Raw genomic sequence first — 15,070 nt, 5'->3', positions numbered from 1 at the left:
AAAGCAGATTACTTGCTTGGCGAGTATGTTTTCCCACCTGTATCCCTCGCTGAGACTTCGTGCCATGCATGTTTCCACTCATGTTATTCCATTCTGCTCTAATTAACACATGGAGGATTCATTGTCCTCTAGCTGGCATCACTTGGGGAACATTTTGGATGTAGAGCCAGACAAAGCGTTACAAAGGAGGATGTTTGTAAGAGTAAATGCAACATTTATTAGCTTGGCGTTACGGTGTGGTTTATTTCGAGGATTTCGACACGCAGTAGAAAAGCACAGGTGTAAACGTTACGTTTAATGATGGCTGAATATGATTTAGCTGCTTCACTTTCAGGGTCCTGGTGTTGCACATTCTGGATCACTATCCTACTGTTATGGATTATTGGGACACTTGAAAAGAACTGAGCCGTATGGCTGAAAGATAAATAAACAGAACCGTGGTCCCTGGATTGAATAAAAGTGTCCGATTCTAAAGCGCCTAATTTCATTTTGAATGGTTTGTTCCAACAATAACGAGCTCCAGTGCTGCGGTCCCTCAGAAACGTCTTAATAATTGCACAGCAACCTGCTGTTTTATTCACAAACCAGCTTTAATGGAACATCCTGAGAGAATGACGTCAACCCTTACTTTTAGAACGCCACGGTGTGTTTCCGGGTAGTGAACACCAGATGGCAGACTTGGCATTGACAGCAGACTACAGGCGGCGGAATAGAACCAGAGGGCCCGACAAATAGCATCAACATTAATGCACTAACAGCCACATATAAGAGTATTCTTTCTTTATTATGCTTTCACTGTGCACAATTTATGTGGAACTGGGGCAGTAAAACCTATAATGGAAGAAGAATTTACATCATTTTTTTTTTCTATTTTGCTTGAGACCAACAAGAGCCAATACAGAGACCCCCAAAGGTGTCCAAACCCCCCCCAAAAAAGCCTATTTAAACCAGCCTAAATTACATTTTTCAAGAATGTCAACCTCGTGGTCCATTAAAAGACCCATGCAAGCCTCTGGTTTCTCAACGGAGCACCTTTCTTTCCAACACACACAGCAGCTCCATCTTGGACCGTGTTTCATTGCCCCCTCTTTAAAGCACACTGCTGCAGCCAGCTGGGATGAATGTGAAGAAGTTGAGACAGTCACTTTTTCCCCCACTCAGACGAGAGAGGAGGCGCTGCGAACCGGTCAGGGGAGCAGATGGCGTCCCCGTCTGTCTGCTCTCTGTTTAAAGAACACCGCAGGCGAAGCCCCAAGTCAAACAAGCCAACTACCCGACCCGGGATGATCTCACAGCTTCCACTCTCGCCTTCCATCCCGAAGGCTTGGAGATTTAATCCTTCTCTGGGTTCCGAATCGGTGCACAGCGCACTGTAACACACTCTCAGGGCTTTTCCTGGAATTAACTGACTTGTTGTTTTGATCTTTCTCTCAGTAGACACAGGTCCCACACAATTGAGCACTAAGTGGTTGCTACTTAGTATAAAATGAACTCACACATTGATAATTAAGGGATTAGCTGCGGCTTTTAACAAAGAATTAACATTAGATTTGCATGTCTTTACCACGGCTGCACCTTAAAAGACACCTGTGCGTGCAATCTTCTGGTATCGGTGGAGCAGACTGACTCTCCTCTGTCTCAGATGACCTGTTGTGTGTTCTATTGAAGGCGAGGTAGGAAGTAAAACGCCAGTAACTGGAGTCGTGTAGCTGTCATCTGATCCCCACTGACTGCTGGGTCTCCCAGTGTGTCTAAGTGAGCAGGAAGTATCACCATGTGTATAGTGGGAAGCACACTACAGTAAATTCCCGTGGGAGGTAAGCTAATTCTCTCTGGAGGTGTACACAAAGTCATTTAGTCCTGATATGCGGTAACGTTTAACCTCCAGAGCATGTGGATTCTGTAGTTGTAGAACCATGATTCATTTGCATATGCTGATATTTGATTGTTTTTCACACATGGCCGAATCGATGAGTTTATTAGCCTGTGGCCCCCATTACTGACAGCAATGAGGCTTGATTCAGCACAATCAAGCCCTGGTTCCATCAGATATGGGGTTCCACAAGGGTCTTTTCTTGGGCCACTAGAATTTACATTCGGGCTGCAACTAATGTTTATCTTCATAATCAATTAACCTGCCAATTATTTTCTCAATTAATCAGTCAATTCATTGATTGGTATACAAAACTTCAGTCAAAATGTATTTTTCAATTTCCTAAAGCCCGTTTAAACATATTTAATTTGCTTATTTTGCCAACCAAAAATGACTATGAACCCCAAAATGACTATCACATCAGCCTGAGATATCAAGCAGATATCACGTTAGTACCAGTAAAGTCAGTTACATGTAAAAGTACATTAACTTGCAATATAAACCAGAAGTCTGCTGCACAGCTTTGTTACTGCCTCCATCTCAAAACATAGGGCATGAACCATGGTCCTCTTGAAAATCATGAATACTGCTTGAGAAAGTGCTTTTGGTGATACGTTTTGCTTATAGTCCATTTTGTGTGATGACCTTTTCTGATTCCTCTGGATAACTGGGGTCAGAGTTCAACAACCAATGACCATTCTGGAACTGTAAACCTTTTGCTTCAGTTGGAGTCACGAGTCTATCCTTAATCCCTTAAGCTTCGATTGGACTCCCCTCGCTGCGTAAAAATCAAACGGGGAGGGCAGACACATCAACATACACACTTCTTTTAGAGCTGCTGAAAGGGATTCTGGTAAATGAAGGAGATGAATGTGTGAGGTTGAAGTAGGGGAGGTGGGCTGAGGATAAATGATTACGCCAATAAAGCAAATTGCAGCTCCTCATAATAAACCTTGTAAGAGTGTCTGTGGAGAGATATTTAATTTAAGATGAGATAATAACGAGACAATTTACTGATCCCTGCTGAAAAGTAAGGTCACTGAAGCATCAGGGTAAACAGGGTAAAGACAGACAAATAGAGTATAATAACCTAACAAAGAACATCATTAACCATTAAAATACTCAACAAAGAGACTATAAAATACTTGTTAACAATTACGGGGCGCTGTCATTTTTGTAGGTTTGCTGAACAATGGCCACTGTGGCCCTAAGTAGCAATAGCTCCTTTTCACCTCGGGGTTTATACAGGTGTTAATTAATAACAATAATTATGGCCCTGTTCCATTTAGGTGTGCCAGGTCCTGCTGTGTGCATGCTGGCTCACTGGGATGGCTGTGATACACTAAATAGAATGGGGACCTCACTTAATTAACTCCACCTGTGTTTGCCCTGCTGTGACGTGTCAAAATGGCTGCTGTGAAAAGGGCCTGCAGCAGCACGCAGGTTTCCTTCCTGCTTTACGCCTGCGCTACAACCACAGAGATCTGTATCTGTGCCTCACCTGTCATCATGAAAAGTAAAAAACAAATGATGCTAAAATAAAATAAATATGAATATTTCTCTACTGATCTGTGCTATAAATGTAATTTATGTATGATTCCAATCATTTCAAGCATTTTTATAAACAAAATCGCTTTAGTGTTGCTGATCTGACATTAAACCGCAGTGAAAAAGCACAGAGGGGCAAACAGTACCTCTGCCTCACTGAAGGGGGCGTGCGAGAGCCCACGGGTCGGGTTCATGCTTGTTCTGTCGTTGCTCTTCTTCTACACTTCTCTTCTTCTATTTTGCTTTGACCACAAAAATGTAAGACTCTATATTCTAAGCTTAAAAATGTCTAAAAAAAACAGATACATATGACCAAATCAACAGCAATTCAACGTCGGACAGGTAAAGTAACCTTTTATGTGTTTGTTGTTCTCTTTATACATCCGGGGTTGTTACTCACGATTTTCGCGGGTGTCGCTCGCGAGCGCTCCGCTTCTGAAACGCTCCCGGTGGAATCAAATATGTACCTTAATGTGTGTGTAAAGAATGCTGATATGAAATATGAAAAACAACCAATAGTCAATGTGCAAGCTGCCAGTTGAATGGTGATTTAAGCTTCTCTATCGGGTTCATGTATTTGGGGTTGTAGCTTACTAAATGCTCCGCTTCGTTTACTAGCTAGTTGCTAACACGTTTTATGACAGACGTTGGACAGTATAAAATAAATGCTAAAAACGCTCCGTAGTGCCGAGAGGACTTGAACCAGTGTGTATAAAGACATTGTTTAATGTAGTTTTTTTTTTATGAAAGTTATGGTTTATAGCTCAAAATGGGTATATATGGGTATATAATGTGAGTATAATGATGTACTTATATGCTGAAAAGAAGTGCTGGAATCAGAGTATGAATAATGTGTGGTGGGCTGCTGCTACAGAGTTTCCTGGCTCTGGGTCTCAAACTGTTTTTCTAGCACTTCTTTCTACATCAGGACTGTGAGATGGTGATATGTGATTTTCATTTTTTATCATATTTTTCAGACTTTTTCTTGGGACCCACAAGGACTTTTTGGCTCGGTAAGTAGATACCATGTTTAACTGTGTTAAGTGGAGTTGTTTAGTTTAACGGTTCACTGGGACATTTGACATCTGTGTCTTTCTGACGGTGTAGACAAAATAAAATAAGAATAGTTACTTCCATCTTATCTTATCCAAGGGATCGCATGTCAGTCTGTCCTCTAAATAAACTAGTCTGGAGACCTTGGCCAGCAATTCAACATGGGGGCCAACACGGAAACTGCGATATGTTGTATTTAATGGGAGCAGACAGTGTTTTTACCCTGGTGGATCTTCAGCAGATAGTCACTCTGAAGCCCCACTAGGGCAGAAATATTGTCTTGTTGGATGAAAGACAATCTGCTCTGGAGCTGTGTGTCGGGGGGGCATTACGTTTGTTCTCACATTGAATTCCACTCAGCCCGGCACTTAGAAAAACACACAGCATCTGCTTTCACTATGCGACGAATCGAGATACTACTCCATTAGTCCAGAAAGTGTCCTGGACATTTATTTTTTTTTGCCCCGTACCAACATTGGAAAAAAAATAAATCATGAATTCTGAATGGAATAATCAGACGTATTGTTTTCTGTCCTTGTATACGAGTAAGTGCTGTAAACTGAGTGGCCTCAATGGACACTGGATCCAGCTGAAAGTGACACACATACCTTCGGTCCTCTCTGAATAATGTATCTGCCGCTGGTATAATTGGAGTGATACTGTGTCCTCCACAGTACTATCAGATGCATATATCATGACCGTTCATTCATCTGGATTGCCTCTCCACTCCTTTCTCTCTCTCTCCCCCTCTGTATTGATGTTTCTATTGTGGCTCTGACTGAGCGTTTCAGGCGTGTAGCTCGTCTTTGTCTCCACCCGATCCTGTAACTAAGCTGTCAGTCTCTCATGGCTTCCGCCGTCAGCCCCTCTCGCTCCATCGTTTGACCCCTGCCCTCTCTTTTCTCGGCTCACGTGAACATAGCAGGGTAGGGGACATCTTTACCGCAGCTAACAAAGCCCTATTTTCTCCAATGTGGGGAGAATCGCTCTTTAAACATGACAGGATGAGAGGAGGTGGGATGTGAGTCACAGAGGAAGCCGAGTTAACCTGTTCATTTCCTTTATTCTTGCCAGGCGAGAGTGCAGGAAAACACTCCCTAGGAAGCGTCAGTGCAGTCTAGTGAAAAATGAACAATATATCCCCCATCATGGATGCAGGGCAGGCCAGCGGGGTTAGTTGTTATGGACCTTCCTTGATTTGTTCAGGAATAATGAGCTTTCCCATCCCCGCCCTAGACCGGGTGTTAAAGGGAGGATGGGTGAGACAAACAGCTGTTAATCTGTTTCCTGAAAGCCTGCAGATGTTCATTTATGACCAGTTGGTCAAAAGGTAAAGCAGATTTAATTATTGTCAGCTTTTAATCCTTTTGTTTTGTCAATGCCGGCTTTGCGTTCTCACTGTTGGGGGGGCACATAGTCCAAGTGTATAAAATATAATTGCAAAATTCAACCATTTATTTTCCTCGGGATCGTTCTTTCTTTTCTTTTGACCTTATTAAAACCCAACATGTAGAAAGGACTTAAAGTGGTAATCCTCCCCTTCGCCACAAACGGGGCTTACACATTCACCGAATGTGACAAAACACAGAGATTACCATAAAGCGCCGTTATTACACCAAATGAGGAATATTTCATTTTTTTACATGCAGTGTTAGACTTTAACACTCTAATCTCTGACTCATTTATATTACTCATTTAAAAGTAATTGCATTACTTAACCAATTAACACTTAATTGGTTCCATTACCTTTTCCATTACTCACTCTGTTAAACGGGGCTTTTACACCCACAACAAGTCAGATGAGACATTCTGTTGAGACAGTGTGGAGCTGTCTTCCTACCATTCACAGCTAACTCAACGCTAGCGTAGACGTCGCGTCCTCACACGGGTGATATCGTTAGCAAGCCAGCCAAGAAAATTACATTGTGAAGCTTTTCAGTGTCTTTCAAAAAGGCGGTTGCTAACAAGTGGTTGCGGTAGACTTTATTTCAACCACTTAATATCCTGTTTGGTGGTTTAACGTGTAATAATGCATCATATTTCATGTATTTTGTGCGTAAAATCGTAATCTGTAACGTTACCAATAATGATATAATGAGAGGACCCAGGCTGCGCAGGAATCAAAGCATGAAGCCTAACCTTAACGTCAAACTTCTCCCTCCTCTCTCCTCCTCTCTCCTCTGGCAGCCTCCTCCTCTCCTTTGCCGTCACTCCTTTTGGCTCTTTCAACTCCTATCTCAAATTATTTTTTTCCGAGGCCATATGTGAGTTTACGGCGGCTGCTGTGTATGCGTGAGTAATTACAGGGCAGGGGAGAGAAGAGGAAAACTTTCCCTGTGAACTTTTTCTCCTTCTTTTCTCCTCCTCTTTTTTCCTCCAGCCGCTCGGCGTGCCTGCACAACCCAGAGAGCCTCCAGAGCAGCAGCTCCTGCATCTCCATCTCCATTCCTCACCCTCTCATAACTCCCTCTGTCTCTCCCTCACTTCCTCACACCACCCCCCCCCCCTTCCAAATCACCTCGCACAATAGACTTCCTCTCCGAGCACCAGCCTGAAGGGGAAAAGGCTGGAGGTTGGGCAAGGGGGGGGGAAAGATACGGTTTCCTTACAACAATGGAAATTCAATCAGGAAATGGAGAGGAGGCGGCAGTGTCGGCGACCTCGGGCTTGGTTTCCCGTCGTCCCTCCGGGCCGCAGGTAGAGACACCAGACGAGCCGGTGCTCAGAGAGGACCTGCAGGCTGCTAAGAGGATTGAGAGGTTTGACATCCCGCTTGATAACCTGAAGAGGATGTTTGAGAAGCCTGCTGCGGCCAACGCGGTAAGTGAACTGCCACTGAAATGTCTTTTTTTCATGCCTCAGGCAAAGCAGATCTCGTTTGTGAGAGGTGAAACTGTACACAACGTAGATTTCACTGTACTTTTCTTCTTTATGTAACAATTCTGTCCAGGTCCATATTGTTTGACCCCACTGTTGACTTATTTGTGGATACAATTGGAAAAACAAAACAGGATGTTGCTTATCTTTTCATTTGCTTCGATGTGATTCATTTTGTTGACTGTGGTTGCCAGAGAGGAGGGCGGCCTTCTCTCTCCCGCTTTGTTTTTCCATCTCAGCTGGCTTCTCCGAGAGGAAAATCTAAGTCTGTTGGAAGTGAAGCGGGTCATTATGAGGAAAACCTCCCATTTACCAAATGTCTGACGAGAGAAGGGAAAAGGCCCGGCTGACCTACTTTGTGCTCCTAATGTGGTCGGACATCAAATGTAACCTTTGAAATGCTCCAAGGACCACGAGCTCCATGCTGGTGCATAGAAACCTCTCGCGTCATAGCATCCAAACTCTTAACGCAAAATCTGCAACAGCCAATGCATTATGGGGGATGTGGTTGTGTTGGTGGCACAGATATACACCGGCTGGATCTGTGCAGTGCCTCTGGACTGCTGATACTCGACACCCTGTTATTTAAGACCTATTTTTGGGGGGCTTCATGGTGAAGCGGCATTTTAAAAACAGCCCTGTAATTGGCATGTCGGCTGCTGCTGGAAGCAGCTTCTCCGTCCTACAGACACCACATCTGGCTCCTGGGGAACACTTTACAGATTACTGCGCTTAATGATCCACAGCGCTAAAGTCAGACAAAGATGGCATCTTTCAAGGTTTCCTTTTTGTGCTGCAGTCCAGCCGTGAAGGCAAACCTCATTTCTGCCGTCAGTGTGTTTGGTCTGCTGCGGTATGAGCCAATAACAGTCCCAAGAGATAAGACCCCCACTTTGGTTTTATTATGGCTGTTTCACATTCCAGTATCTCGTTGACCATTGGGTATAAAATTCACCATTAGGAGAGTTTTATCAGCTCTTTGACAAACAAAATGTCACTGAGCGTCAGTGTTATCAGTCCTTCTTTGTTTAAAGGAGCGATATGCGACGTTCAGAACATTAATAGAGCAGCAAACAGCTATTATCTGTAAAGATATAGTGGAGTAATGTGGACCTGAGACTGAAGTCTCTCTCCCTCTGTGTGTGTGTGTGTGTGTTATCAGAGCTTCTCCTTGCTGTGTTGACATAGCTGGGCTGGGCTTTTAGTGGATGTTGGTGCATGTGAGCGTGGCCCACTGGTCCGCTCTGCACCGCTCTCATACGGCCGTTTACAGCTGACAACGACGTCTCAGCCGACGTCATTTAAAATAACGTTGACGTTTGGTTTCCCACGGGACACGAACAGCGGTCTGGGTGAAAGTCTTGTTTGTAGACGCGGAAGTTTCGTTGTCTGGCAACATGATTTTTAGCCGACCAGGCTGCAGCTCTGCAGAGTGTTTTGGCATCAGCCAGGCACGGTTAGCACTAGCTGAACATAGCGAGACCGACACCTTGTGTTAAATCAGTGCTATGTTTACAGCTTGTTTCTGCTGCCCCCATGTGGCCAACAAGTTAACCTTTACACCCAGCATGAATTCTCTTAATATCCTTTTAGGAAACATTGTGGAATAAATCCACACTTTTCCTGTTTACACATAACGTCTTTTCCATCTTTCATTTGTTTTCTTCCACTTCCAGCTCGACTCCTCTGGTTTTACCCAGGGGGAGAGAACATCATATATTTATATTCTTTTTTTATAAATATCAAGCTGTCCAGCTGGTCCAAATGCCAGCCTGTCACATGCTGGCGTTGGAACACATGTTGTGTCTTGGCATTGTATCATGAGTGCTTGTATGTTCCTATCTAAGAGCCTGTGGTCAGTGTTAATAGAGCACTCGGGCAGCGTTCCCGGACTCCCAGATGAGGACCGGGGCTCTGCAGCCGGCTGGTTATAAAACACGACCTTGTCGCCAACTCGTCTGTGAGGCTGAGCTTAATATTTGATGATGCACTGTGTTTTTCTCCCCGTGCCCCGTTCCGTTTATTTAAACGGCGCAATATCATCGGACGGCCAGCCATAACAATGACTGATGGACTCCCAGGTGGCCGCTCAGCTGTGGCAGAGAGGACGGTCCGAGCGCAGATGTGCCGTGATGCAGCGGTTTACCTCCGGTGCAAAGAGCGCGGCGTTCTTTTTCCTTTCTTCTCCGCTCGCGTGTCGCGGGGGCCCGATCCTCGAGGGACGCCGGCTTGTGTTTACCACATGTGTCTGACCTTCTGGTCATGACCGTGCACACACAGTGATGCACATGCATGAGACAGATGAGGTGCTACGGTGTCATGTCATATCATGCAAGGAAAGGGGGGATTCTCAGAAGCACACATGCACAAAAATAGGCCGCACGTCAAGAATGTTGCACTTTGGAAAGCTTCCTCTAACCCTGACTAGCTCATTAATGCGTGCATTATTAGTTACGTAACCTAAATGTTGCTGATGCTCATGACCTGACACTCGTGTTTGCGATGGCGGCTGTTGGCCAGTGGGTGGCAGTGTAGCACCTGTGAGACCGGCGGTGTTGCAAACGGCCTCTTTTTAAACCAAAGCCTTAGAGGAGGAGGATCAACGCGGTGCTCTTCATCAGGTGTTTATCGGAGTGAGACGATGACTAATCACCTGCTGGTAATTGGAGTTCACTTGTGACGCCTGAAGGTGCCTCAAACCGGCTCTTCTCTTGTGTCTGAGGCAGTCAGATTATCAGGGTTTGCATAATTGGCGGAATATCTAATTCTGACGTGTTTGGTAATTTAAAAGGATTTCATACTCTGCGGTAAAGCCAGTCACACCTTGCTAACAGGATAACATGAGAGGGGAACTTATTTGGGTGGAGCACTCTGACTCCGAGTGAGGCGTCTGCATAGAGTCAGACGCAGCGGCACAAGAGGTCTGGAACGCTGCCTTGGTTTATTTTCACTGTCACTGACTCACTCTCGTCTGGCTCAATGGACTGAAGAGAAGCCGTCTTTGTAACCCTGTTTTCTCTGTAGAGCTATCGGAGGTTAAGAGACAATGGATCAGGCTTTTTATGTAGTTGGGTTTTATAGCTTATTTTTTTTTTTTTTTTTTTTTTTAAGAGTCGCCTTCCTCCAGCTTTCTGAGCAACGGGTGTGAATTTTGTCACGTTGCCATGTTGGAAAAAATCCCCCTCAAGTGTCAGACGACGCGTTGAAAGATGAGACTGACACCTTGTGGTTAATTGTGAACCATTTCCACCAGTTCAGTATCCACCACCGTCCCTAAACGCACTTCATTAAACGTTAAATAAACTAAAAGCCCTAATGTGTCTGCGAGAAATTGATCCAGACTTGATGAGGACACCGGCGTCCATTGAGCTCGTAAAAATTCCATTAACTTTTACCGGGCATCTCTTTTCGTCTCACTTTCCCAGATTCAAATCTTTTAATGGAGCTGGCAGCGGAGCCGCTTGCGGGTGACACATTGCTAGTCCGCCGTGTGATGATGATGACTCGGCTCCGAGAACGGCGGTTACGTGGTCCGCCGGACGCGGCTCTGAAGCTCCGCCGCTTCGCTTTGACTCGCTCCGATAACTACCCGGTGTTTGCCTTTTTTGTTTATGGATTTCACAAATTAAAACTTACGCACAAATCTGCTCTGTATCGCTGTCAATACGCAGCCCTTTATTTTCCCCAGAGGTATTGTGGAAGCGTGTGCATATTCACTCCTCCGTATGCTAATCCATTCACATAGCCGGGTAATGAATGCATATCTGCGGGCCTTTTTTTTTTTCCCGTACAGATTCTTTGCGAGACTCGGATTATCTTTTCTCCGGCGTACTTTGACACCCACAGCCCCGCAAGAGCATATGTGCTCAACAATTAGCCAAAGACCTCGAGGCGGCCTTTTTCAATCACTTACCGCGATGTCAATGCGAAGGCAGCGCCGCGCCATCGCCGCCATTCATCATCGCTGCCACGGCGAAGAGACGAGAAGAGGAAAGCGCTCTTCAGAAAACGTTCCCAATGCAAATGTGTTTGGCTGAGCATCATAAACACAATCAGCCTGGTGTCTGCATGCTGTTTCCCTCCTGTGAGGTTACAGCTTAACAAGGACTTTTCCTCTTTGCAAATATTTTAGGAAGCGCTTCCCTGGGAGCGCTTTGTTCACCGTCGGCTAACAACTCGGCACATTAAATAGTCAGGTCCTCTGCATTATTGATGCGATAGAAACTGGCCCCGGTTGTCTCGACTGTTACAGGTGCCGAACAAACACTGCCGGCGTCTGTTAGCGCGCTAGCATCGATGTTAGCATTCTGGGTCATGTTGGAGGGTTTGGTAAGACGAACAGGAGGAACATTTTGGCTCGTCGTTACTCTGAAGTGCACATTTGATGCGTTCGTTTTTTTGATTTCTTAATAATGGGAATGGGAAAAACAATAAGTTGAATTAGTAATGGCTCATTAGTTAATCCATCCATGATTCACATTTTATTAGAAACGGGATGTTTCATGTGTGTTGAATGCTTGCCTGTAGACAAATCTCCTCTTCAGCTGACTGAGATTTAGGTTATCGTTGCAAATAATTGGAATTCACTAGTTGTACCAAATTACAGAGAATCCCTGGGAATCGGGGCTGCAACCAACAATTATTTCTCGTTGTGGATTGATCTGTTGATCATTTTTTTTTCGCTGAATCAATTAGTTGTTTGGTCTGTGAAATGTCAGAAAATAATTAATGTCAATCAGTGTTTGCTATCATGACACAGCCATTTTGGAACTTTTTTTTTTTTTCTTCTTAAATTACCCATTAAATAATTATCAGAAATAGTTGCCGATGAATTTAATAGGTGACAACTAATCAAGCAATTTGACCCTCTGGACTAAAGCCCAGATTTCATGCCGATTCATTGAACAGTTCACCTGAAACTCCAAACCTCAGCCTCGTGAGTCAGGGGATTACCGGAGTCCGTAGGGTTCATCCTCTTGTAACCTGCATACCATTCGGTGGCCATCCATCCAAAAGCGATGAGAAATTTGGTTCTCGTGTTACGCATTCGCACAGTTATAGACCTAAATCCCCAGAATATCAACGAGGCACGCCGTATGTCAGCTTCCACGGTTTCGGTGTATATTTGGAGAGGCTGAAAACGGAGCCGGATCCCGAGCCACTTCAGAGTCGTCGTGTATTAATAGTAGTAGCTGGTGATGTTGGCAATCGCTCGCTGAGCGTTAAGAGAGGCCGGGGCCTGATGAAAGAGACTGAAATGTGATTTACATTCAGTGAGCGTAGGGCCATATTGTGAAAGAGGGGACTGGCAGAGTGGATGGGAAGGCAAGTGAGCAAGGAAGATGAAGATGGATAGGGAGCGATGGAGATTCAGGGTCAGCCGGGGAGTTAAGAGAGAGAGAGAGAGAATCCAAATGGAGAGCCGGGTCATATTCAAGCAGGTGAAGCAGGCCAGAGTCTGATTAACAAATTATATTCATGTTTCAGTAATGATGGGCTTCATCAGGCCCCACTTCACCGACACTGCCGCTTCTTCTTCTTTATTTTTTTAAACCCTTTTCTGAATTGGCTCTTTTCCCACAGCCTTCTCTCCCCGGAGACGAGCGCGTGTCTGTCAGATTTCAGCCCCAGTTAAGAGCACCGGTGATCGGGGGAGAAAGGCCCAGAATACAGAACGAGGAGCTCTGCCACCGACGCTAAATATACATCGCCGCGTTTGAATCTGTTCCCCTTATTCTAGGGCGCTTCCACATCGCGTCGGTTTGTAATCTTACGTCCGTTTGAGAGCCGCAGAGCGATTACTTTGCTCAGCGTTGCTAGCTTTACGTTCCCAAAAAAACTGTGTTTAAGCTTTAAAAAAACAAAGCCGTTAACTTTCTGTAAAAGTGGCAAAAAAGGGGCGGGACAGCATAAGATCATACTGTATATTCAGTGACCATAGATTTTGCTGGTATACAACGTTGTTGCATGAATCTAGCACACCTCCAGCCTGCATTAATGGCCCGCTAATGCGCCTGTTCATTTTCAGCAGTCGATGGGCGCTGGGGAGTTTCTGCAGCCAGGCATCTAAATCGTTGGACGTCCGTCCAGCTCTACTTCATCCGCCGCTCTCTAGATGTGGGTCAAATTTGTCATTAGCAAATGAATGGGCCCGGTTTGGGCAAGCTAAATGTCTCTCCTCTCCTTTAAAACTGTATAACCATTTGCTATAAATGGCCAACTCTCAACTGAAATCTTCCTCACTGAAAATTAGAAATCCATGCCCCCCCCCCGCTTTCCCGGCGCAAAAACTGCCCCATGAGGGTTGCTGGTGGTGCTAAAAATAGCTGCAGGTTTAGTCACAACCTCCAACTGCTCCAGTGAAGCTGGGGATCTAACCGTCGAGTGTGTGGAGGTGAAGTCCGTCATGGTTTGACGATGCCAGCGCCGAGGAATCCCATGTCCTGTTCCTGTGGCTGAAGGCCCGGTCACACCGGCAAAGGTTAAACGTCGACTGAGACGGGGGAGGAGGGCTCTGACGGGACAGCGGAGGGACAACTGACTAAATGTTGCATCATGCAGCAAAGGAGACGCCATCAAGGGGAAACACACCACCCACGTTTCAAAAGAGGGAGGCAACACATGTTCCCTTTGCTCATTTATCCGCTTTGGTATGAAAGTATCCCATCTGTAACCACACATGTGGTTCATGCATCCCTGCGGGCTTTGTTCTGGCTCTCTGTACGTCTGCTTGTCCTTTCTTCTTTTGCTCTTCTCTTCCCCCTGACTCTCTCTCCTCTGTAGCTGCTGCTCGCCTCCTGGCTTTCCTCCGTGACTCCGTCCGCTTGTGTTGGCCTTTTCGTTAATTCACGGCGTCCCAGCTGGCATAGGTAGAAAATATGAAGCTACTGTTACAAACCAGACGGCCCCTCCCTCAGTAGCTTCATCTACCTCTCCACCATGTGCTTTTTACACTCTTTTCTGTCTTCTTCTTCTCTTGTTTTTCAGCCGTGGGCTCATCTCTTTCTCTCCTCCCTCTGTGTTTGTAGATGGTGCCTTTTTTTTTTTTTTTTTTTTGTGTGCCCATGTTTGCCCACTAGTGCTTGAAATATTGATGGGCCTCTGTTTAGTCATAATGAGGACAGCCGATGGAGACAAAAAAAAAAATGTTTTCATACTTATTCTTCTGCAAAAGGGAATGCTTGTGAAGCCTGGCGCAAACAAAAACACTGGCGAAAAAGAAAGCAGCTGCCAAAGAGTCAAAAGGGAGCGAGGGAGGGAGGGAGGGAGGGAGGGAGGGATGACCTTCAAATGAACAATCACACAGTTGCATAACACCAACAAGGAGGAGGTCGCAGGAGAAAGCAACCGATTAGCCTTGAGATCCGAAATCCGGCCCCTTTCAGACTGGTCCCTACCGCTTTGTTGGTGTTTTTACTCTTCGTATGTAACGGATGCCTCCAGATTAAAATGGCATAGCGCCAACAAATTTGACCTGTTCCAATAGTGGAAACGTCTTCAGTCCAAAAGGGAAGAGGACGTCCTAGGAGTCAACTCGGTCCGTGCACAGAGGCGTGCTCTGCTGTAATTGCAGCTTTGTGTTCGGATACAGATCTTTAAAGGCTCTTTTTGTTGGCCCAACATGAACCAAACCACAAGGACGTTTCACAACGTGTGTGTGTGTGTGTGTGTGTGTGTGTGTGTGTGTGTGTGTGTGTGCGTGCGCGTTGCTACATTCTG

General features: G+C 45.3%; 1 protein-coding gene across 1 annotated transcript in view; it reads left to right on the top strand.

The window, feature by feature from the left end:
* The first annotated feature begins 3,692 nt into the window (after positions 1–3,692).
* The window catches only part of xirp2a (xin actin binding repeat containing 2a), a 43,509-nt gene continuing 32,131 nt past the window's right edge, over positions 3,693–15,070 (top strand). Inside the window, exons 1-3 of the mRNA XM_068719277.1 lie at positions 3,693–3,763; positions 4,399–4,434; positions 7,005–7,294. Of these exons, the coding sequence (XP_068575378.1) occupies positions 3,730–3,763; positions 4,399–4,434; positions 7,005–7,294 (360 nt within the window). The 5' untranslated portion in view covers positions 3,693–3,729. The remainder of the gene's footprint in view (positions 3,764–4,398; positions 4,435–7,004; positions 7,295–15,070) is intronic.

Source organism: Cebidichthys violaceus, unplaced genomic scaffold, assembly GCF_023349555.1.
Source record: "Cebidichthys violaceus isolate CVI_PGR_0920_01 unplaced genomic scaffold, fCebVio1.0.p SCAF_24, whole genome shotgun sequence".
Lineage (NCBI taxonomy): Eukaryota > Metazoa > Chordata > Actinopteri > Perciformes > Stichaeidae > Cebidichthys > Cebidichthys violaceus.
This window is presented reverse-complemented; position numbering and strand designations above follow the sequence as displayed.